Source organism: Sciurus vulgaris (assembly GCF_902686455.1).
Source record: "Sciurus vulgaris genome assembly, chromosome: 3".
Taxonomy (NCBI): Eukaryota; Metazoa; Chordata; class Mammalia; order Rodentia; family Sciuridae; genus Sciurus; species Sciurus vulgaris.
In genome coordinates, this window is record NC_136463.1 from 187,592,634 (window position 1) to 187,614,365 (window position 21,732).

The 21,732-nt window shown below is 60.8% G+C and overlaps 1 protein-coding gene across 1 annotated transcript in view; it reads right to left on the minus strand.

Moving 5' to 3' along the window:
• HDAC4 (histone deacetylase 4) overlaps positions 1–21,732 on the minus strand; it is a 255,976-nt gene that overhangs the window by 17,257 nt on the left and 216,987 nt on the right. Inside the window, 8 exon segments of the mRNA XM_079133930.1 lie at positions 4,093–4,190; positions 4,943–5,062; positions 5,426–5,513; positions 6,844–6,899; positions 8,744–8,851; positions 11,660–11,706; positions 16,386–16,491; positions 20,903–21,036. Of these exon segments, the coding sequence (XP_078990056.1) occupies positions 4,093–4,190; positions 4,943–5,062; positions 5,426–5,513; positions 6,844–6,899; positions 8,744–8,851; positions 11,660–11,706; positions 16,386–16,491; positions 20,903–21,036 (757 nt within the window).

A 21,732-nucleotide genomic window follows, 5' to 3' on the forward strand; every position in this document is an offset into this window, starting at 1 on the left:
CATGCTGCAGCAGATCACAGGGTGCAGAAGCGTCACTTCCAAATCCCATGACTGACTCTGCATGCAAACACTGACTCTGAACGGAGTGACCTTTCACCCGAGGGCCCTAAGCAAAATCCACCACGTCCAGGTGGACACATAGTCCAAAGCAGTGGACAGGGCTAATCAGGTTTGGCCCCACAGTCAGCCAGCACTGGGACCTTGATCAGAGTGGGACCCTGGGCTGACGTACTGTCCCCTCTGCACTCCATGTGCTCAGGGCATGGTCCCCAGACCTGCCCGTCACACCGCTGCTCACGAGGCACTCTGGCTGCACTGCTGCTCCCAAGGCCTGCCAAAGAGTGTCTGTAGGCACGTGACCCCAGCATGGACACTGGCCTGGCTAGGGTCGGCCACCTCCGTCCACAGACCCAGCTGCATGGGCACCCAGCGGCTGTTTTAATTGCAGCGCGGCACGTGAGCTCTTGCTTGGAAGGTGTGGGTGGGAACAGAGCCAGTCCTGGACTTGCTGGTGGCCCACACTGCGGTGAGCTTGTGGAGTCGTGGGGCGCAGGGCAATCCAGCTCCCACGTCCTGGGAGTCCCACTGCGCCCTGGGAGTGCCCAGACCCATCGCTCTGCCTGAGTTTGGGCAGGAGCTTGACCTCTGCTGAAGGTCAAGTCGGCACAGATAACAACTAGGCACCCACTCTCCCGGGGCTGGGTGGGGCCTGCCCCGGCACCTCCGCCAGTCAGGAACACTTGCCCCCTGAGGGAATGGCAGGCTTGTCCCACCTGGGTCCTCCTGGGCACCCCACCTGACACGAGCTGGGAACTGGCCGTCCTGGTGCTCTGTGGACGCTCTGTTCCTTCCCTGAGGTCCTGCGATGCACTCTCCCCTGCAGCCCTCCCAACAGGTGCTCCAGACCGTGGCTCCAGTGTGCAGGCAGAGGGTGCTGCAGCGTGCCTCCCTGTGGACAGCGGCTGCCCTTGCCCTGCTCTTGGGGCACGCTGGCCCCCACGGCAGGGCGCTTTCCTGTTCACCCACTCCTCACACCCCTCTCCTGGGCAGCCTCTCACCCCTCCCTGACCCTTCCTCCCTGGGCCGCAGTCTCGCTCTGCTCCTGTCCCCAGAGCAGCAGTGCCTTTGCTGTCTCTGCTTCTCACATGCAGGCCATTCTGTCCGAACCCTGAACCTGTCCTTCCTGGTCACCAACTGCCAACTCAGGTGGACACTTGCTCACTTTTTCTGAACCCTCCTGGAGCATAAGGGTCCTGTGTCCCCAGCCCTCCACCCTCCTGCAGGCCAGCAGCTGGACCCTGCTGGATCCCTGCCCATCCTGCACTTCCTGGGCCCCTTTGCCTGTGTGACTCTCCTCCCCAGGCTCTGTCTCCATGTCCTGATGCGTCCTTGGGACCACCTCGCCTTGGTCAGGATGCAGGAGGCAAACCCAGCTGCTGTGTTCCAATGGCCCTGGCAGGGCTGCTAGGACGGGCAGGATAGCGGTGTCGCAGGCCGTTTCCCCCAGCGCTACTCCAGGACCCAGCCCAGCCCGCCTCAGGGAGCTTCCCAGGCATTTGGCAGAGGCCTCAGGGGCATCACCAGCTCCCCATACGCAGTCCCTAGCTGCCCGTTGCCCGCCTCCCTCCAGGCTCTCTCCACTGTCTGGACCCTGGTGGGCAGACAGGGCCCCAGAGGTCTGCCAGTCAGGGAGCAGGAGATTTCTCAACTCCGAGAGTTCTACTTATAATTTTTTGCTTCTAAAATCACTACGCGATGTCCACAGGTAAACTTCTACATAGGAACACGTGTGTGTCCTGGTGGAGGCCTCTGTCTTAGGAAGCAAGGGACCGAGCCTCCTCAAGTGGTCAGTGCTGACCTCAGAACGCAGCACCGTGACTGTCAGGGCCGCCGTGTGTCAGAGGTACCCTGCCACCACGAGCATCTCCAGTCAGACGGGTGTCTGAGGAGAGCGGCACCAGCATCCTGGAGACACGCGGAGGTCAAAGGTCTCAGGTATCACTCCACGGTTGGAGGATGGGGAGTGGACAGCCCACTGCCACTGAGCAAGAAGGCCTGTCCTCTCCAGAGCACTCAGACCCCAGACATCGAGGGGCTTTACCAGGCCACATTCCAACCCCCTGCGCAGAGCTGACCTCAAGTGCGCCTGCAGCAGTGGCAGAGGGAAGGGTTAAGGAGCCCACGCCATCATCTGCGCCAGGCCTGGGGCACTCCGCCTGAGCTCGGCAAACTTCAAAGCCCCGTCTGGCACTGGGACTGGTTTGAATTAAAGTCCCTTTTCTCCTCCAAGTCTCTGAGCCTGAGGAGAAAGTGCCGGCCGTTCCTGGATTTTATTAGTGGCAATTTTCTTATCTTTTCTTCATCTGAGGCTTGATCCCCTGAAAACGCAACCTGGCAGGCCAAGGTTTGAATGACAAGGTGATGCCTTTGAGGCAGGCACTGTCCCAAGGGGCCCCCAACAGGGGCCGGTGAAGAAGAAAGGGGAAAACCAGTCTCTGACCCTTCCTCCCCATCCGGGGCCCAGGGAACCACAAATCGTAAACTTCAAAGTGCTGTTTTACATTCAAATCAATAAAAAAACCCTGAAACAATTTTCAGTTTCAAAGAAGCTATTGAAACTTTAAAGAGCTCTCTCGATCAGGTGCCATCATGTATGTGTCTGGAAGGACACTGAGCAGATGTCAAGAGCAACTGGGGAGAAAGATGCCTCTTAAAGGTGGGCCAGGTGTGGCCTGGGACGCTGTGTCGAGGGCTGGGCTTCCACCCGAGGCCTTGGGCACAACTGGGAAATGCCACCAGGCAAGGAAGGAAGGCCCTCAAGGAGCTGAGTCCTGCTCCTCAGCACAGGAACCACGGGCACTCGGCTGTGGGCAGCCTTAGCTTGCGGCAGGCCCACTGCGAGCTGCTCTCACCTGCCCAGCAGGGGACGTGTGACACCCAATTCACGTGCTCATCTCTCAGCTGCAGACCTCAGGTGTGTCTGGGGACGTCCTTCCCTTCAACGAGGCAGAGCGGGGTCAGCAACACCACTGCTGGCCAGGGGCAGAAGGGAAAGCTGCAACCGGGCATCAGTGCTGGCTGCTGCTGTCTGTGTTGACCAGGCTACTGGGTGAGCCACTGACCTCTTCTGTGAGTCAACCATAGGTGAACAGAGGACCTGCACCAGCAGACCCAACCACCTTTCCCAGGAAACTGGAGCCATGACTGCTTCAGGGTGAGCATGTGACTTACCTAGGGTCCCCAGAGCACAAAGCAGAGTCTACGGAGGTTGTCTGTGTGCACAGTCCCACCCAGACACGCACACACAGAAGTACATAAATGCACTCACAGTCCCCCACGTCACACAGGCCTGTGCCCACAGCCGTGCACACAGGCAGGCACATACGGAAGACTGCACGTATACACTCAGACAGCACCACAGGCACATGCCTGTGCATGGAGCTCTGTGTGCACGCAGGTCAGGGTAAGACGACCCAATGAGGTGCCCGGAAGCAATGCACTGATGGCTCCTGACAAGACTAAAGGCCACCAGGCCCAGCCAGGCTGAAACCCTTCTCTTAAGGCCCCAGGACCCACTGGGGCTGCAACTCTGGCTGGGCAGCTCACCGCATGGGGCGGCAGAGCCACGACACCGGTGGGAATACCACACTGCCAGGCCCTGCACTCTGCTGGCAGGAGCTGCTTCAGTCCCTGACGTCCAGAGCTTCCAAGGACCAGGGGGAGGACAGGGAGGGTCTCACCTCCTAGTCTTCACACATGGAGGAAAAACGCTTCATTTCCACTGTCTGTCACCTCACATGGGGAAATCTTGGGGATGTGTGCCTTCACTTCTCACTGGTTAACCTGATAATGCCCAACTCTGCAGCAAAGCCCTCGCCTCTACCCCGCCCCACTTCTTACTATCAGGACTAAACTTACTAAAGTCCCGACTTTTATTTGGCATGTGGGAGCTGGAGGTCACACTTGAGCGCTGAAGATGAGTGACCTGCAAGGCGCACTCCTGCTCCCTGCGGGTGGCTTGTGTGAGCACTGCGTCTCTGCAGCGGCTCCTCCACGCAGGCTAGGGGCCACTGGGAAAACCCAGGGACTCACCTGAAGGCTGCCAGGTACTCTGTGTCTCCCATGGGGGGGTCGAGGCCACCCGTGAAAGCCATGTTGACGTTGAAGCCCACGCCTGGCCCTGTGCCCACCTGTGGCCAGAAGGAAAGAAGTTCATGTCCCAGATCCTCCAGAGGAACACCTGCTGCAGGTGGCACGGGGCTGGGCAGGTCTTGGGGCCCCACAGGGGCGGCCTATGTATCCTGGGCTCTCAGCGCGTGTGCACTCCTGTGCGGGGCTGGTCCTGATGTGCTGGCATAAGGAAGCTCTCCTCACGGAACACGTAGGCGCCCGCGGACCCTGAAGTCGCAGGAACTGTGGAGACTGGTCCGTCCCTCTCAGGAACATCCCTGCAGACCTGCTGCTCCATTCCCTGTGACTGCACAGGGTCTCTGGGCAGAGGACACTGGGAGACACCCCACCTCCCCTTAAGCAGTAGGAGCTAGAGCTGGAGGTGGCCTTTTCCTTACTCTGGGCCTCTGTTCAGAAGGGCTGGCTCTGTGACCCAGCCTGCCATGCAGCACTAAAGGGCAACAGGCCTGGGTAGGGTCCTGCCCAAGGGCACTCGCAGGGACAAGGCCTGGAGGGCTGGCTCCGCCACAGGGCAGGGGGCCTTCCTGGAGGAGGCACACCTCACTTCCACATTCCTGAGACTTTGGCCTGCCCAGCAGGAGTCAGTAGGAACCCCCAGCTTTCTCTCATACTTGGGAGAGACGTGGCACTGCCCACACACAGGGGATGCCCAGGCTGGCATCCGCCTGGAGTGACCAGCTGGGCTTCAGCCAGGGGAACCCTGCGCCTGCTGCGTGGGTGGCCCTCCTCAGAGCCCCACTGGGCTGCTCACCTCGTCGGGGGCCCCGCTGCCCGGGAAGAAGTTCCCATCGTCGTAGCGGTGCAGGGACACGTAGAGGACACCAGGGTCGCTGTAGAAGGCCTGCTGGGTCCCATTCCCGTGGTGCACGTCCTGCACGGAGGGCCAGCTCAGGGGAGGCCAGGCTTGGCCCTCACTGCCCAGGGCTCCCCTGGTGTCCTGGAAAGGCCGCTCCTGGGCATGAGCTGAAGCCTGACAGGACTACCCCCAACTAGTACCAGGGGCTCCTCTCTGGGCAGGCAGGCAGCCTGCGACTGGAGGGCCCGCTGGAGACCATGAAGTGGGCTCTTGGTAGGTGGGGGTTTTGCTCTCTGATCTTTGAGGCAGCTTCCAGGAAGCAGAGCTCCCCGATCCCAGAGCCAGCGGGGTGAAACCCACACTGCCCTGAGCCTGGCTGTGCCCAAAACAAGCAAGCGGGGCCCTTCCAGCGCCTCCCAGGAAGCGGGCTCCACTCACCCAGTCCACGATGAGGATCTTGCTCACACTCAGCCTCTGCTGGAGCAGCCTGGCCGCCACCGCCACGGAGTTGAAGTAGCAGAAGCCCCTGCGGAAGTCAGCACAGGCGGCACACACTGACCCCCGCACCACCCGCGGCAGGGCCCTCGTCCTGCAATCCCTGGAGGGCTCTGGAGAAGGCCCTAGACCAGCACCTGGGGACCTCACCTGAGCTGGTGTGAGCCACGAGACACGGACACACACAGACACAGGCTGACACAGGCAGGCGCGACAGACACAGCCCGGTCTCCCTCCTGGAGGCTCTGCTGCACCTTGCTGCTGTGATGCCCCCACCAGCCTGCATGCCTCCTGGCCCCTCCACCTCACCTACACTGACAGTGGCTCTCGGGCTCCCTGCCACTCCAGGGCACAGTGGCAGACCGAGAGCCAGCAGAGGCGGCTCAAGCACCAGCCCCAGTGGTCTCGGCCTTGGCTCCCGGCCGAGCCCCCACAGGAGGGGCTTCACAGCTGCCCTGCAGCCCCGGTGCAGCACGAGCCCCCTCGACTGCCGAGGCCGCTCACATCCCTTGTGCCCCTGCTGTTCAGAACATCCGACCCTTGGGTTCAAATCAGGGAAAGGGGCTTCGGAGAAGGGAGGCAGGCAGGAAGCCTGGTGCCCCGGCTGGGCCAGTTCTGGGTCTTGGACAACCACAAGGTTCAGGTAAGGCCAGAGACTCCAGCCGGAGTTCACTCTCGGAGGCCACCACCTCTTCTCTGCGCGGGAAGACCTGCCTGCTCCAGCACACTCACTTCCTGGCTCCTCTGCTGCTCCTTCCCCTGGCCCAGCTCAAAGGCCACGTCCTCCTCTCTCGTGCAGGGCCAGGGCCAGGCTCGGCCTGCCTCAGAGCACAGCGGGCTCTCTCTCAGCGACGGCTCATCCAGGAGCCTCTGGGCCGGGGCAGCTCACACTTCCCAGCTCAGGCCCCGGGCAGCAAAGGGTCACGCTGGCTTCCTCAACACTGGGCGTCCACACTCAGACCCTCAAGTATGGGAGGTCAGGGTCTCTGAGCCCTGAAACAGTCCGGAACTGGCTGTGGACATGACTTTCTGCCTGGCCTCCTTAGCACCCAACAATGGCTGCTCAGCTCAAGGCCGCCTGGGAGGTGGCAGCGGTGACGTGAATGCCCTGGGCGGCACCCGTGGAGAGGCTGCATGCGAGCCGAGCTCCCAGCATGACAGCAATGGCCTCCGGAGCCTGCTGGACCCACTCCCAAGGGTCCTGTCTCTTCCTTTCTGTCACCTGACGCCTCTCTAGCACGCGTGTCCACCCAGGGAGCCACCAGGCCCTGGTGCCCGTGTTCCCCAGCTGCCCTGTGGCTCTTGAGCTGCGAGGGCTACGCAGCCAGGGGAAGGGAGGCCCACCCGCTGTGCCCACTCACATGGGTGTGCTCTCCTCAGCATGGTGTCCTGGAGGGCGGACCACAGCAAAGCCATTCTGCAGATGTCACCAGGCCAGGTGGGAGACAGTGAAAAAAGAGTAAAAGCCATTTCAGGTCCACTGGAAACCTTCACAAACCCCTTCTAGCAGACGCAGCGTTCCGGGGAAGCCGTGGGTGCTCCCTGCCCCCAGCAACCTGGTGTGGGCTGCAGCACTGGCTGAGGGCTGGGGGAGTCTGGGCCTTCTACTTAGAGGCCTCTTGCTTCTCAGGGCTTCTGGGCAAATCAGGCGCCCAGGTCAAGTCCAGGGCTTGCCTTGCCTTCCTGTCTTCAGGGGCTGCTGGCAGTAGGGGCACCTTGGTGCTCGGTGGTGGAGACCTGGGTGCGGATGAAGGGAAGGGACTCTGCCCTGACAGGCACAACTGTCCAGCCGCAGACCATCCCCGGCGGGGTGGGCAGCAGAGTGCTGCCTCTAACCCAGGAGGAACGCTCCCGAGGCTGGCACCAGCATGCTGCATGCCTCCCCTCAGTGCCGTCCGCAAGCCCCTCAGCTGCTGCAAATAGTGTGGCTCCAGCGGGTGCCTCCTGGCCTCGTCAGCAGCAAGAAGCCACACGGTCAGCCCTGTAATACTAAGGTCTTAAAAGGGCCACCAACCAACCATTAATGACTGTGCAGTGGGGTGAGGAGCTGGCAGCTCTGGAGACCAGGATCAGGACAGGAGGGGCAAGAGCAGCAGCGAGGCTGCAAGGCAGACTCCTGAGGTGGACCCTGCCTGGCAGGCTCGGTTCTACAGAGCCACTTCCCTGCCCCACTGTGTAGTGGCTCTAGGTGCTGTCCGTGGGTCCCGGGTCTGCTCTCACAGGCACCAACCGCTGCATGATGGTGCCAGCGCCGTGCAGGGCGAGCTCCTCGTGCCTCAGCAGTAGCTAAGCAGCAGCAGAGGACCACGCTAGCCCTCAGGATTCACTGCCGCAAGCTGTGGTGGGGTGGGGGGCAGCTCCTCCCAAGAAAGGTCCTCAAGGAAGCAGTAAGACTTATACAGTGGATCAAATCTCCGCTCTCCTGTGCATCTTGGAAGGAAGGAAGAAGACTCCTGGGCGGCGAGCACTGACCACCTGGGCAGGGCACCAGGCCACGGGCCCTGCAAGTCCAGTGAGCTCCTCTGGCTCAGGGGTACCCGCGTGCCTTGCAAGGAGGGCAGAAGCAAACTCTTGGTGCTCTGCCTCGGGTAAATCTGAGACAGGCTGCCCAACACAGAACCAGGCTGCCCTCAGAGGGACGTGGCAGCTGTGGCTGCTGGCGACAGTGCTCCGCACTGTGGCGGGACTGCTCGCCTGCGCTCAGGCCGGGCTGTGAGGCCACGGTCTCCCTAGGCAGTGCTTCTTTGTCTATGGAGACAGGCATTTCCTGGGTGAAGGTCTGCAACCAGCCCAGGGTGCAGGGTTGACCCTAACGCTGGAGGTGAGGCCCAGACGCGGTCTCAGTGTCCACACTGCGGCCAGCCTTCCAAACCTGCAGCCTGCTGCCTGGCACAGCGGCTGCCAAGAGCTTCTGCTTTTCTAGCTGCACAGTTGTGCCAGGCTATGATGCTCATGTGTCCAATGTGTGGCCAGAGACAGACGCAGGAGTGCTTGAAGTCAATGCCCACTAAGCCAGATGTTACTGAGGCTTTAAGACGGTATTTTAAAAAAAGTTTCTCAGTTTGAATCTGTACCGTGGGCAACGCTGACAGGGCACGTCATGTACATGAGCTCCATGGGGCCTCAGTACTTGTTAGAGGGTAAAGGTTCCCAAGAAATCTTTGAGAATCTCTAAACTGCTTGTCTTCCCTAGTGCGGGAAGGGGCCACCCTATCCCTGGACGCTCCTTCTGCAGCCCAGCTCTGCAGGGCCCCCACTGACCTTTAGCTCTCCTGTGGCCACCTTGAAGACCAGCTCCACCACACAGCCCACGGCCAGGCGAGCCGCCCCCGACGAGTGCACCTCATTCCATATAGTGTCACTGTCCACCTGTGGAAACATTGTTACTGTCACCACCACTGAGGGACCATGCAGCCTGCAGCCCTGAGAGCCCCAATATCAGGCTGTACCCCTGCAGAGCCTCACACCCTTCATGGGAACAGACACAGCCTGTGCCTGGGCTGGTTTCCTTTGCCACAAGTCAGAGATTGCTGGTCTGCAGAGAAGTCTCCATGGGCGCCTGGCTGGGCCTGGGCCAGACCAGAGACTCATGCCCTCCCTGGGTAGGGGCTGGCCTGTGCCCTAACAAGCTCATGTACTGTCACTCAAGGACCCTCCTCAAACTGACCTCTGAGTACTCACTCTGGGGCTGGGAGCTGGCGTGAAACCTGTGCCTACACCCTCTTTACCCCCTCCCCAGGCCTGTGTGGCTTCTGCCCACTGCAAGGCCAAGAGGCCACTTCATAGACACTGATTGCTCCGTGGGGAGGGAGGGATCCTTCTTTAGGCAGTCATGACACCGTACCATCAAAGCAAGATTGAAACTGCCTTCACAGGGCTGAAGACGTCCCGAGTATGTTTGGCCAGTATTATCCTTTTCAAAGATCAGACCTCTGGAATCTTAGTTTCTAAAAGTCAAAAGACTACTCTCCATCCTAAAGCCCTGCTCCTAAAGAATGGCCGCTGCCTAATGAGACTAGATTGCTGCTCACTGAAGCACCTCATGACAGTTCTATTCTGCCAGGCTGCTTCAGCTGGAGAATCAATTCATTAAAATCACAGGCTGGGAGAGATGCCCCAACTGCCCTGCCTCCAGGGGCAACAATGTCCCAGGGAGTCCAGGTCTAGAGGCTGCTAAAGGAGCCAAGCAAAGGCAGCAGGGGATGGTGGACACCTGCTCTGCTGTGTGCTGTGGTTGCCACTGTCCCCAGAAAACCTGCAGAGATCCTCTTGTGGCTTCGGGCCCGGTGATGGCTGTCCACCCTGCTCAGGGCTAATCACTAGCATGCAATCCCTACTGCAGGGTGGGAACTGGACAAAGGGCCAGCTGCCTGCTATTTACAGCAGGGGCAGGAGAAAGGTGGGGGACCCCGGACAAGGATTCTCACAGTCTTGGAGATGTAACAGACGACCAGGGCCGGCAAGTCAGGGTGGGCTCACAGGTGGCTGGGGGACAATCAGAGTCCATGCCACACTCACAGGCAGGGGCTGAGCCTGGTGAGGGTCCACAGGGAAACAAGGATACAAACTCCTCACTAATTTGAAACTTGTAATGATGAGGTGCCTAAAGCAGATGTTTCTTTTATTTGGTTTGAAAAAAGGTCAAAACAATTTACAACCTGTATTTAACCGAGTTAAGGGAGGGTACTTCTAGGCTCTGAAAGCACCATTACACAACATCAACGCTAATTTGTGGCTGCTTTCAGGAGAAGTTGCCCTCTTCTTGTTACCTGCTTTCCCACCCTGGCAGCAGTCTCCTCCGCTGACTCTAGGGTCTGTTTTGCTTCTCCTGACACCCCAGGGGCTGGCCATACTCTGGAAAGGGACACCGAGGCATGGGGAAGCTGTGGCTGCAGCTGTGACCCAGCAAGTCCACCCATGCTGGGGTCACTGTGCACCCTGTAGGTGGCCCTCCTGCTGTATGGCGGACAGCAGGGAAGACCTGAAGATACCCCTGGGCTGTGCTTTCCGCTGCCTGTGGACAGGCTTCCTCTTAAGACGCTGCACCCAGATGCAGGGTGCAGCCCTGCTCCCACGCCCTGCCTGGTCAGGATCCAGCATGGGGGGGTAGCCTGGGTTCTAAGCTTGCATTTAGTTTTCATTTGCAAATTATAAAGCCAGGCCTGCTCGCTGCAGGGCAGTGCAAATTCAGATCTTTTCAAGTCTGGCCAAAAATCTGCCCAGAGTTAAGATTGCAGCCTATTTATAATACAAAACAAAAGAACCCAAGAAGGCTTGGCGGTGGTATGAGTCAGTGCCGTTCACTCTTCCTGACTAGGTAGTTTTCAAAGCCACAACTTCTGCAAAGACTTGGGAGAAAGCAGTCTTGTTTCATTTCCACAACAGAATGCAGACCTGGACTGTCACCTGGCCACCTGTGGTCATGCTGCCCACTCGGCAGTGAGAGCTTCTGCTGCCCACCTGCTCCTGATGCTTGGCCTCTGTGACCCTTTGCTGTGGTCCTCAATGCCATGGGGTCACGACGGTCACAGGTGGACCAGGAGGTTCGGCCTTGCTTGCAAACCCAGTGTGCTCTGGTGTTGCCCACAGCCTCGCTTCATGAAGAGGACAGAGCTGGGAGACCTTTGTGAACAAGGTCGGCTGTGGAGGCTGTTCTACCTCGCACAGACGGAAAATGTCCATCACTTGTGTGCCCTTGCCTGTTCTCCCAAGCGTCCGGCTGGGAACATCTGCCTGTAGGAAGAGGCCAGCACAGCCCAGCCAGCTGCCTCACAAATGCTACGTGCCCACAGTGTCGCTGGATAGTGACAGAGTAAGCATGCCCCACCCCAGGGCTCCTCCACCTGAGTGGACGTGAGCAGAGCACGCCTGTGGACGCAGAAGACAAGACAGCCTGCACAAGGGCCAGTTCTTGAGGCCAGCACCAGAACCCAGCAGGTCCAGGCCATGTGCACCAGATGCCCATGGCCAGAGAGAGGTGCCCGAGTCCTGCCACCACAGTGCTCACGGCTCGCAGGGCCTCTGGAGCTGCACGTGGGCACCTCGCCCACAGGCCTTGCTTATGGAAAACACCTGGCAGCAATTTCCCACTCAGAGCAAAGGCAGGCAGTGATCTCTGGGACCGCTGGGGCCCTGAGAACAAACAGGACACGATTCACGCATTAGAGGAATACTTACCCCAACACCACCGCAAGGGAGCCTGACAAACACGGAGGTCAGGGAGCCTGTGGGGAGAGGGAGAGGGTCAGGAGGTCATGGCACGCCAGCTCCAGGGCTGAGCAGGCCTGGGACCTGCGCTGGCTCCAAGGCACAAAGGCAGCTCTCCAGGGCCAGCAGGGTGAGCAGCCCGGGCTTGCTGCCCCTACAGCAAGCCCCACCTCCAGCTCCCAACACCAGCTCTGTGTTCCAGGCTCAGAGGCCCCTGCCAGTCTTTCCAGCTGTGCAGGTGGGAAGAGGCCTGGGGTCCCCTGCCACAGGAGGACTTCCAGACAATGAAGACCCCAGGAGGGGTGCAGCATGCCTGCAGCCCCACTCACAAGCTTAGACTGAGAAGCCTCAACTCTCACTCAGGACCCAGGACCCCAGACTGCCACCCATTGTGAGGAAGGTACTCCGGGGTGGGGATGGGGTCTTCTTCCTCGGCAATCTCAGAGCCGGCCAAATGCAGATCAGCCTGAAGTCTGCCCATCACGATGGCAGAGAACGCGCCAGGAGGAACGGAGCCCAGGCTCCCAGGAGGGGCCTGCCACCCCTGCTGCTGCCTGGTCCCCTCTGCTCCCTGTCTTCCACGCCCTGCCTCCTTCCCTGGCCAGGTTTGCAGAGTTGCATCCATAAGCTGCAGTGAGCCTGGGGTCCAGACGTCTTCTACCTAGCAGGTCCCTTGGCCCAGGGTCCAGACCCATTCCCACCTCCATCCCCACAGGGCCCAAGAGCAGCTCCTGCTCTGGAGCACACTGGGGCCAGGGGACCTGGTCTGACACCTGCCTGCAAGGCCTGTGGCCCATGGGCTTGGTGTCAGTGGGAGCAGGTCAGGGTGCTGGGAGAAGCCTCTTGGTGACTTCAAAGCCCAAGGAGCAGCTGACACAGAAAGATAGGCCACGAACATGGACCCACACCATGCGGCAGATGTCTGCGACCAGGCCTGAGAAAGGCCTGGTGCACAGAACTGACCAGGCCTGTGGCCCTGGCCATGATGTCTGCACTCAGAGGCTGAGAGGGCCGCCACTACACCGGCAGGGAAAAGGCACACATGGTGCTCGCGTGTGGGATAAACTGGCCAGCAGAGAACCCCCTCTGTGGGAGTACCCGGCACGTTCTGGAGGAGCATGGCTGTGTCCACGTGTGCTGGCCTGTGCAGCTGGCTCCTGTTCCTGGCCTCGGCCACCAGGGCCAGTAGCATGGACAACAGCCTGTGGCCTCCCATCCTGCCATTTAAAAAGCAGGGAACCTGGAGTCCGACCTGAGCCAGTTTCTCAGCCCCTCCCTGTCCTCCTGCCTCGGCTGGCTGCATGCCCACTGCCTGGATCTGGGGCTCCCAGGCTGGGCACCCACAGGGGACACAGGGTGCGGGACAGCAGCACCACAAGCACTCAGGAGTAACAGGCCACACTGCCCCGTGGCAGAGCCCAGGGCAGGCACTGCACGGCATAGCAGCAGCAGGCGCATCTCCCCTGGAGGGCTGGCCACCAGGGCACCATGCGGTGGAGCCAGAGAGTGGACTCTGATGTGGGGATAGGTGGGCAAGGACGGCCTGCATGGGAATGGGGCTGGGCAGGAGGGGACACAGGCCACACCCCTAACACCCTGCTTGCTGCCCACTATCCTGCAGCATTGCCTAGTGTCCAGCTTCATGGAGGGAAGTCACAGTGGCTGGGCATAGAGGCCACTGCTGTGGAGAATGGGAAATGGTCCTCCTTGGTCCCACCTGGCACAGAGACAGCAGGGAGGTGGAGGGAGCTCAGTCTTCTAGACAGCTCCAGAACACACACACGAGTCCCCAGGAAGTCCTGAAACACAGGACCTCACTAGGTGGACATCAGGCAGGGCATTCTTGACAGTCCTGGGCCTTGCAGAGTCTGTCACCAAGGGCCTACTCTGGGAGTTGAGGGCTGCCCTGGTGTCCAGGCACATAGCCAGCTCTGGCTTCCTGCAGCATGGGGCAGGCACCTGGGCTGGGCTATAAGCCATGGGCCTGGAGGCTGCTGGGGGCATCAAGGACCATCACTCTCTGTCCGCTTGCAGCAGACTGGCTAGCAGGCTGATGCTTCCAAGTGAGGGATGGGGGCTTCCTGCCGGGACTACGGTTCTCCTGCGGTGGGCCTTGCTGAGCACCACCCAGCTGCCCCCAGGCCAGGCCCCTCTCGAGGCAGCACCAACTCACGCCACAAGATGAACCCTCGACTTCCAGGACAGCGAGCAGCCCACTGAGCGGCATGCCACCCATGGTAGTGAGGAAGCAGGGACTTCTGCCATGGGTTAGAAATCTGGGGATGCTATGGAAAGGCAGGAACACCACAGGGTAGGACCAGGCCAACCAGCAGTCTGCAGCACCTGGACCGACAGAGGGGCCCTGGGCCAGGCAGCGGCCTGAGTGCAGAGAAGGTGGGTCCTGGTCCTGTCGCCCTCAGTGCCCGCTGCGTGTGCGTGGCAACAGCCTGCATGCACGCTTGGCCAGCAGGAGAAACACCAAGCACACTGTACTGACTCCACAGGGGCTCGAGAGGAGCCAAGAGCCCAGAGAGACCAGGCCACTGGGCGTCAGCAGGTGAGGGAGCCATGAGGGCCGCGAGCCTAGCACACAGCACCGTTTGCGTGCCCTGACACACTGTCTAGCTTCTCTCTCCAGTTCTGGTGATCTGTCTCCACCCTGGTCTGAAACTGGCTGGAGAACCTAGGTCACCCTCCTGGTGGTGAACTCATGTCCCCTCACCTCTGACTTAGAAACCACCCTCTGTTCCGAGTTCCGTGAGTTTGGAGACTGGCAAGCAAGGGCCCGAGGTGGTGGGCCAGGCCACGATGGGCTATCTGAAGGTGGACAGGGATGACCAGGGTGGGCTGGGCAGGCTGCCGACACTCTGAGGGAGGGGTACCTGTGCCCACCCAACTTGAGGCCACCAGTGACTCTAAGGCTGGTCGGAGCCTTCGGGGCAGCACAGTGACTGGGAGGTGCAGGCCCCTCACGCTGGGACTCACAAGCAGCCTCTGCAGCACATGGGAGCCACACGGGGCTGGGGATCCCTGAGGGCCGGCGCCCTGGCCTGGGTGGCCCGCTTCGGTTTGCAGACTCCCACTGGCCTCGTGGCCCTCGAGGTCTCTCTGCTGCTTCCACGCTCTGCTCTGGCAGCCTCTTGGCTCTGGCCACCCATCCCCCAGGAGCCCTTGCCCTGACCTTGAAGCCAGCTGCTTGGACGCGTCTGTGCCAGGCAACGTCACACTCCCTGCCACACTCCCTCCCAGGCCCAGGACGAAGGCCTGGCACCTGGCCACCCACTGGGTCCCCTCCGTGCTGGATCTGCATCATGAAGCTCCAGTGACCGGAGGATGGTGGAGTGTCCCCATCAGCCTGCTGCACCCTGCTTCTGGCCAATGGTCCCCAAAAGGGAGGGGCCAGGGGCAGGCAGATGCCCAGACAGGGAGCCCAGCTGTGCCCTTTCTGCAGAAGCGGCAGCTTCCCAGGACCATGAGCTGGGGTCCTGGCACAGGGAACAGAGGTCTGTACTCTGCCCAATCTCTGGCCTCTGCCCCTTCCTGCCCCCTTTGTGGGCAGTCCTGGGTCTTTGTGGTCACCTCCCTGAGCTGTTGGGTTCTGTGGGGTAAGCGGGGTTGCACTGGCTCCGGAGCCTATGTTGTTGACTGCTAAGGCAACACCCCGCACCCTGCTTCTCAACTCCAAGGTCCTGCCAATGACAGCCCCTCTCCCTTTGCCCCAAAGTGAATGGCCATGTCTGGAGACTATGGGGCTGAGAGCAACATGCCTGGCCCCCTGGGGTGGGGTCTAGGGCACCCTCACAGGACCCTGGCTCCATACCCCCCCAGGGCAAGGGCTGCTCCTAAAGGTCTGCTACAGAAGACGAACTCGGAGAGGGGTCAGTGAATACGGAGCAGGAGAAGTGAGGGGCAGGTCAGGACAGGGAGGGGTGAATGACCACAGTGCAGGCCCGGTAACAATCTCTGATGTCCTCCACCCAACACGCAGGAAGCAAGCCAAGCATAGCTGGCCTCGCCTGCCCCTGTGATCCCATGGCTAGTGCCCAGGGCAGGGTTGGGACAGTTGGTTTCCTAGGACAAAGGCTGGGATGCTGGGGAAGAAGCCAATGGCTTCAAGGTGGTCAGAGGCTGGGCAAGAAATGACCCAGAAAAGAAGGGCTCCAAGGAACCCTGGCCTGGGCCTGTCCCCAGGTCTGTGTCTGCATCTGGGCACCCTGCAGGCCAGGTGCGGTCTCTTCGAGGAGCTTAGCCATGCGGTCAAGGTCTCCCTGTGCCCACTCTTGAGGGGCTGTCCCTTATGGCCAAGAAACAAGGCCTCCTGCCCTGTAGCAAGGCTTGTCGACCAGGCTTCCAGGTGGCCAGCCGAACAGGACAGGCCTGGGAGCCTGGTAGGACCTCAGGCTTCTGAGTTACCTCTGGAATGCAGACCATCTACATCCCAGGTCTCTGGCCCGTCCTCTACACCAACACGAAGAGGACCCGGGTGATCAGCAGGACGAGGCTGAGGACTGAGAGCAGAATTTCTCCTCCAGACCCCTTGCCTTGTGGTTTGGTGGGGGCACTGCAGGGAAGTGCCCACGCAGTTGGTGACTCCTGGTCCTGGCTGTAGGGGCCAAGGGATGAACACACCCTATGGGGTGAGATCAACCCTGGTAGGGAGGTAAGGAAGGTCTGGAAATACCTAGAAGTTTCTTACTGTCCAGCTTCTGCCTGTTGAGCGGGTTTGTACCATACAGCAGGGCGTGGGCCTCCGAGTGCACTGTCTGCAGCTCCTCCAGTGTGGCCTTCCGTCCGCGAACGCACTGTGGAGACAAGGCGAACACTCGTTCACATCTCTGCAGGGGCTGCTTCAGCTCTGCAGCACTGTTGCCCCAAGGGAAGCTCAGCTGGCTGCAGGAGTGAGCACGGGATCACCGGGTTGTTACAAGACGAGGAGCCAGGGTCAGCCTGCACTACCCAAACACACCGTAGAGGGACCCGGTTGTTACAAGACGAGGAGCCAGGGTCAGCCTGCACTACCCAAACACACCGTAGAGGGACCAGGTTGTTACAAGACGAGGAGCCAGGGTCAGCCTGCACTACCCAAACACACCGTAGAGGGACCCGGTTGTTACAAGACGAGGAACCAGGGTCAGCCTGCACTACCCAAACACACCGTAGAGGGACCCGGTTGTTACAAGACGAGGAACCAGGGTCAGCCTGCACTACCCAAACACACCGTAGAGGGACCCGGTTGTTACAAGACGAGGAGCCAGGGTCAGCCTGTACTACCCAAACACACTGTAGAGGGCTTGGAAAACACTTCGCAAGGTGACTCCAGCCTTTGAGGGGTCACCCTTTGTCGACACACAGTGCTGACAGAGGTCTGGTCTTCCAGAGGAACTCCCAAGGCCATGTGAGGTGGCTGGCAGAGTCATGTTCCAGAGGAACCAGAGACCCCACTCCCCTGTGCATCATGGGGCACACGGGTTGGCGTCACGAGACGTCTGCACCTGTCTTGGGTCATGACCTGGTTTAGCAATCAATCCAATCGAGACTCCAGGGCTGCTTTCGGTCTCCCACAGGGAAATGGCAGGGGTGCCAACCCCATCCTGCAGGTGCCAAGCTTACAGAAGGGTGGGCTCTGACCTGGACGAAAGCCAGCATTTCTGTGGAAGTGGGTCCTGAGGGCCAGCCAGCCAGGGGTAATCAGGGACACCTAGGCTGTGTGGTGCCACCTTCTGCTCTCAAGGGGCGGGAGCAGGGGTCTGGACCACAGGTCTGGCCCAGCACCGGGCTTTCCAAAGGCCTTGGTGTCCGTGCTGTAAGCAAGCCTCAAGTAGGGGTGCCCCCAGGCTCCCAGGAGCCCTGCCCATGGGCTTCTTCTGCAAGACGCTCTGTGCTGTGGGGTCCACGCAGGGCAGGGAAGGAAGGGTCGACCTGGCAGAGCTCAACCCCACCTGAGGGCAGGGGCCCAGTGTCCAGGTGTCCTGCTCAGGGTTCCCTTCTCATTGTTATCAGCTCTTCCTGTCAAACTACCTCATGGGAACAAGGAGAGGTAGGGCCTTCCAGTGGAGGGATCCGGCCCTAGACCACCATGGCCTTGCTGTGTCTCCCCTCCAGGCACAGTGGGAAGGATGTGCCCACTAGGTGGGTCACCTGACAGCTGCTGGCCATTGCTTGTCACTTCCACGTCTTGTGGTCATTCTGTGCACACACATGCTGGCCAGTGCCACGTTCTGTTTGCACAGAGGGTGTCTGAGCAGGCGGGGGCTCACTGGGGTACAGGAGTCCTGGCACTTGGTGTCAAGAAGAGGCAGGCACCAGGCCATGCCCTGTGAGGCAAGGCGGGTAAGGTACAAGAACTCCCCACAGCGGATAAGATCTGAATCACAGCAAGAGGGACTTCCAGTCAGACTGAAACAGTGGCTTTTAAACTAAAGCAGATGTTGGAATGAGGTGAAGAGGGATCCTTCCAGACACTTCCAACAGAGGGAGAACACAAGATGGAGCAAACACAAGCTCTGGACGCCAGGAGCGCGCAGACTGCAGACATGGAGGGAGCCTTTCCAGGCCCCTGAGGGTTTGAGGCTGCCCCATTCCTGGGAAGTGCATCCCCTCTGGTTCCTGGGCAAGCCAGGAAGCTCCCTGTGGTAGCAAACCCCCGGGGTCTGAGGTAGGACCTGGCGGCGGAGGCTGGTGCCAGTTTGTACTCTACCCTCCTTTCTGGCCTCCTGGCAGCCTCAAACATGGCTGACTCCTAGGACAACGGCTAGGCAGGAGTGGCTCTGGCTGCAGCCAGTGCTGGGAGGGTGGGCCAGGGGCCCAGCATGGCTCTCGGGTCCCGGGAACTCGTGGGACGGCCTAGATGTCCGCCATGCACATGGCTGTTGTGGTGTGGGAAGGAAGGAGGGAAGGCTGTGAGCTCAAGGGTGTCAGTCCAGCCCGCCTGCCTCGCCAGCACGTGTTCACAGGAGCCCACAGCCAGGACCCTGGGTGTGCACTGGGCGGAGGCAGAAGGGCCAGCCTGGGGCCTGAGGAAGCTGCAGCACTGGCCACGTGACTCCTCCACCAGGTGTCCAGGACCCGGCCACTCTGCTCTGCTGTCTCCCAAGACAAGGGGGCCGAGAGCTCGCAGCCTTGGACACAGAGTTCTCCCATCCCGGGAGCCTGTCTCTGCCACTCTACTGCTCTCGTCTGAAGCCCTGTGTCCCTGAGCCCTCCTCCCATGACCCTGCTGGCCCTGCTCTGACCCCACAGCGGATGCCTGGGACCCTCTCCTCACCCTGCTTTCCTCTCCCTCCTGGCCCCATAGGCCAGCACCTCCACAGCTGAGAGGGGAGGTCTGGGCCCTGCTTGCTCCAGGGGGTCCGCCTGGCTCCCATTTGGTTTTCTGGCTGAGAAACCACCTGAGTCCCCCTGGTCTACGTGCTGAGGGCAGAAGGTGAGAAGGTGGAAGGTGGCACCATGAGTCTGGAGCTTCAGGATCCATGGGCAGCCCTGGAAGGCAGGAGGCCCCTCCCAGCCTACCTGCTGGCTGAGCTGCCTGCCAGTGGGCAGCCATCAGGGCTGGACGGTGGCCCTCTGCCCTGTGGAGTGAGTTGTCACCACTAGCAGTGAAGGAAGCAGGCAGTGTGAGGCACAGACCACCCATATTCCTGAGCGCTCCCTCCTGGGAGCAGAACTGAGAGTCTAGGCCAGGAGCTATGGGGAGCCGCGTCTGCTCACCCCAGTGTGGCCTCGGGCTGGGGCCCAGGGGGCACCCGGGTTGATGGAGGCAGGACAGAGGTGGATGGTCCTGCAGCCTGGTGGGACTCTTGGTGGGCACTCCAGGCAAGCCGGGAAGGTGGGTACTGCCAGCAAACTGCCCAGGTCGGGAGGCGGCCTGGGGAGCTCACCAGCTCCTGGGGAGCTCTGGGTCACAGGAGCCTTCTCTTGGTGCCTGTGCTACCGCAGGCCTGTCACAAAACTGTCCCCTGGAGGCTCAGGGTGCTGTGATTGCTGGGCACCTGGGTGAAGGGCACCAACTGGGTCCACTTGTGGAAATGCTGCAGCCAGCCCGCTGGAAGACCCGGGAGGACAGAGGGAACCTCAAATAGGCTGAGTCATCCTGCCTGCGGAAGCGGGTTCCTCAAGGTGTCAGGAGAATGCAGGGCCCATCAGCGAGTGAACCCTTCCCACCAGACAGCAAGCTCGGCCACGCACGCCACTGCCAGGCAGCCAAGGAAACGGGACCAGAGACGCAGCCTCACCGGAGCCTTCCCACACAGCTCGGGGCACTGGGGCCTGCAGAGGGCACTGGATTCCCAGGGACAAGCCAGGCCGTAGGCTGGCCCTCGCCACAAGAGCCACGTGGAATTCTACCCGAGGAAGACGAGGGCCACACAGGCACACTCCGAGCCTGGGGAATTTCGAGGTGCTGAGAAAGAGGACGTGGTCTTGACGAGAAGCCAGCAGGCCTGATGGAAGAGGCGATTCCCCAGGGCCTCCAGACTCTGCCCTCACTGCAGAGGCCAAGGAGCAGCTGTGTGCAGGGGCACCTGCTTCTTTCAGGACAGCCCTGGGAGGTCAGCAGGGCCATGGCTAGGCCAGAAGAGGGCACCAGACAGGTGGTGCTTCCAGCAGAGACGTGCAGGTGTGGGTCACGGCGCTGGCGGTGCCCTTGCCTAGAGGTGGGGTCTACCTAGAACCATGTGTGGGAAGCCTGGTCCCCAGAGTAAGGTGGGCGTGGCAGAAGGTAATCAGGTCATGGGGGCTCTAGCCTCCAAAAGGGTGAAGGCTCCGGTTGTATTCCAAGAGTGGGCTGTTATAAAGCAAGGCCAGCCCACACATTTAGCTCCTTCTACAAGACAGTGTTTCTCTACCATGTTGTGTCACAACCTGGGGATCCCCACCAGAGTCTGGCAACAGGCTGTGTGGACTTCCCAGTCAGCAGAATCACAAGCTAGTAAACTTCTTTTCTTTGTAAATTACCCAACCTCAGAGATTCTGCTACAGCAACTGAAAGTGCAGAGACAGCTTCTCAGCAGAAGGCCTGTGCTCACGCAGTGCTGAGGACGGCCCTGGGAAATGTTGGGTAGTGCCATTCCCAACGCCCTCCCCTGGTTACTGCAACCCAGACTCCACCTGCTGGGACCCCTGCGGGCCGAGGGAGAACATGACAACGGACAAGATGAACGAAGCGGGGTGGCCATGGCCCTCGCCCAAGCCCGGCCCGGCCCTGCCCCACGTTACCTCACACTTGCCGCGGAGGCCCGTCTCCTGCAGGCGGGACCAGATGCTCTGGATCCTCCCTGCGTGCTCGGGGTGGCTGTTGGTGTTCCCACAGGCACACTGGTGTTTCAGCATCAGGGTGTCGTACACGAGGCCTGCAGGGAGACAGAGGCAGCTGAGGTCAGTGGCCACCCCAGGGCTGTGCCAGTACCTGCCAGGAGGCCGCTCCAGGAGGGGCCGGAGGAAGATGGTTCCAGAAACAGCAAGCTCAACCCAAGCCCTTGTCCCGCCAAGCCCAGCAGACATGGCGCACGGGTGGCTGGTCCCCACACGGGCTCAGCCCTGCCCATGGGCTCTGGCAGTGAAGGCCGGAGGTGCACAGCCCATGACACCAGAGCAGCTGAGGAGAAAAGCCCGAGCCAGAGGCTGGCACGGGGAGTGGCCCACACAGCCACGGCCTGGGTACCACCTGTGTGCACAGGGCTGCGCAGCCTTCCAGGACAGGGGGCCTTGTTCCTCTAAGGTCAGGGACCACTGGTCAGGGACTGACTTCTGCAGGGCAGCTCTGCTGGCTGGGAACGGCCCCAGGTGCCTGAGGTTGGAGCAGTACTGACTGCGGTGCTGCCACTAGGAACTCCAGAGGGGCCAGGACCATGGGGACGTGGAGACGTGTGTGGACTGCTCACAAGGAACACCCACGAGAGCACGGAGTCCAGGGCCCCGGGCTGCAGCACAGAAAGGACGTTCCTGCGGGAAGCCCTGTGGAACCACTGTGGGCAGCCTCGTCCACATGCCAGAGCTGCCCATGGCTGGTGCCACCTGCAGGGCAGACCGCTGTGATGGAGGAGGCC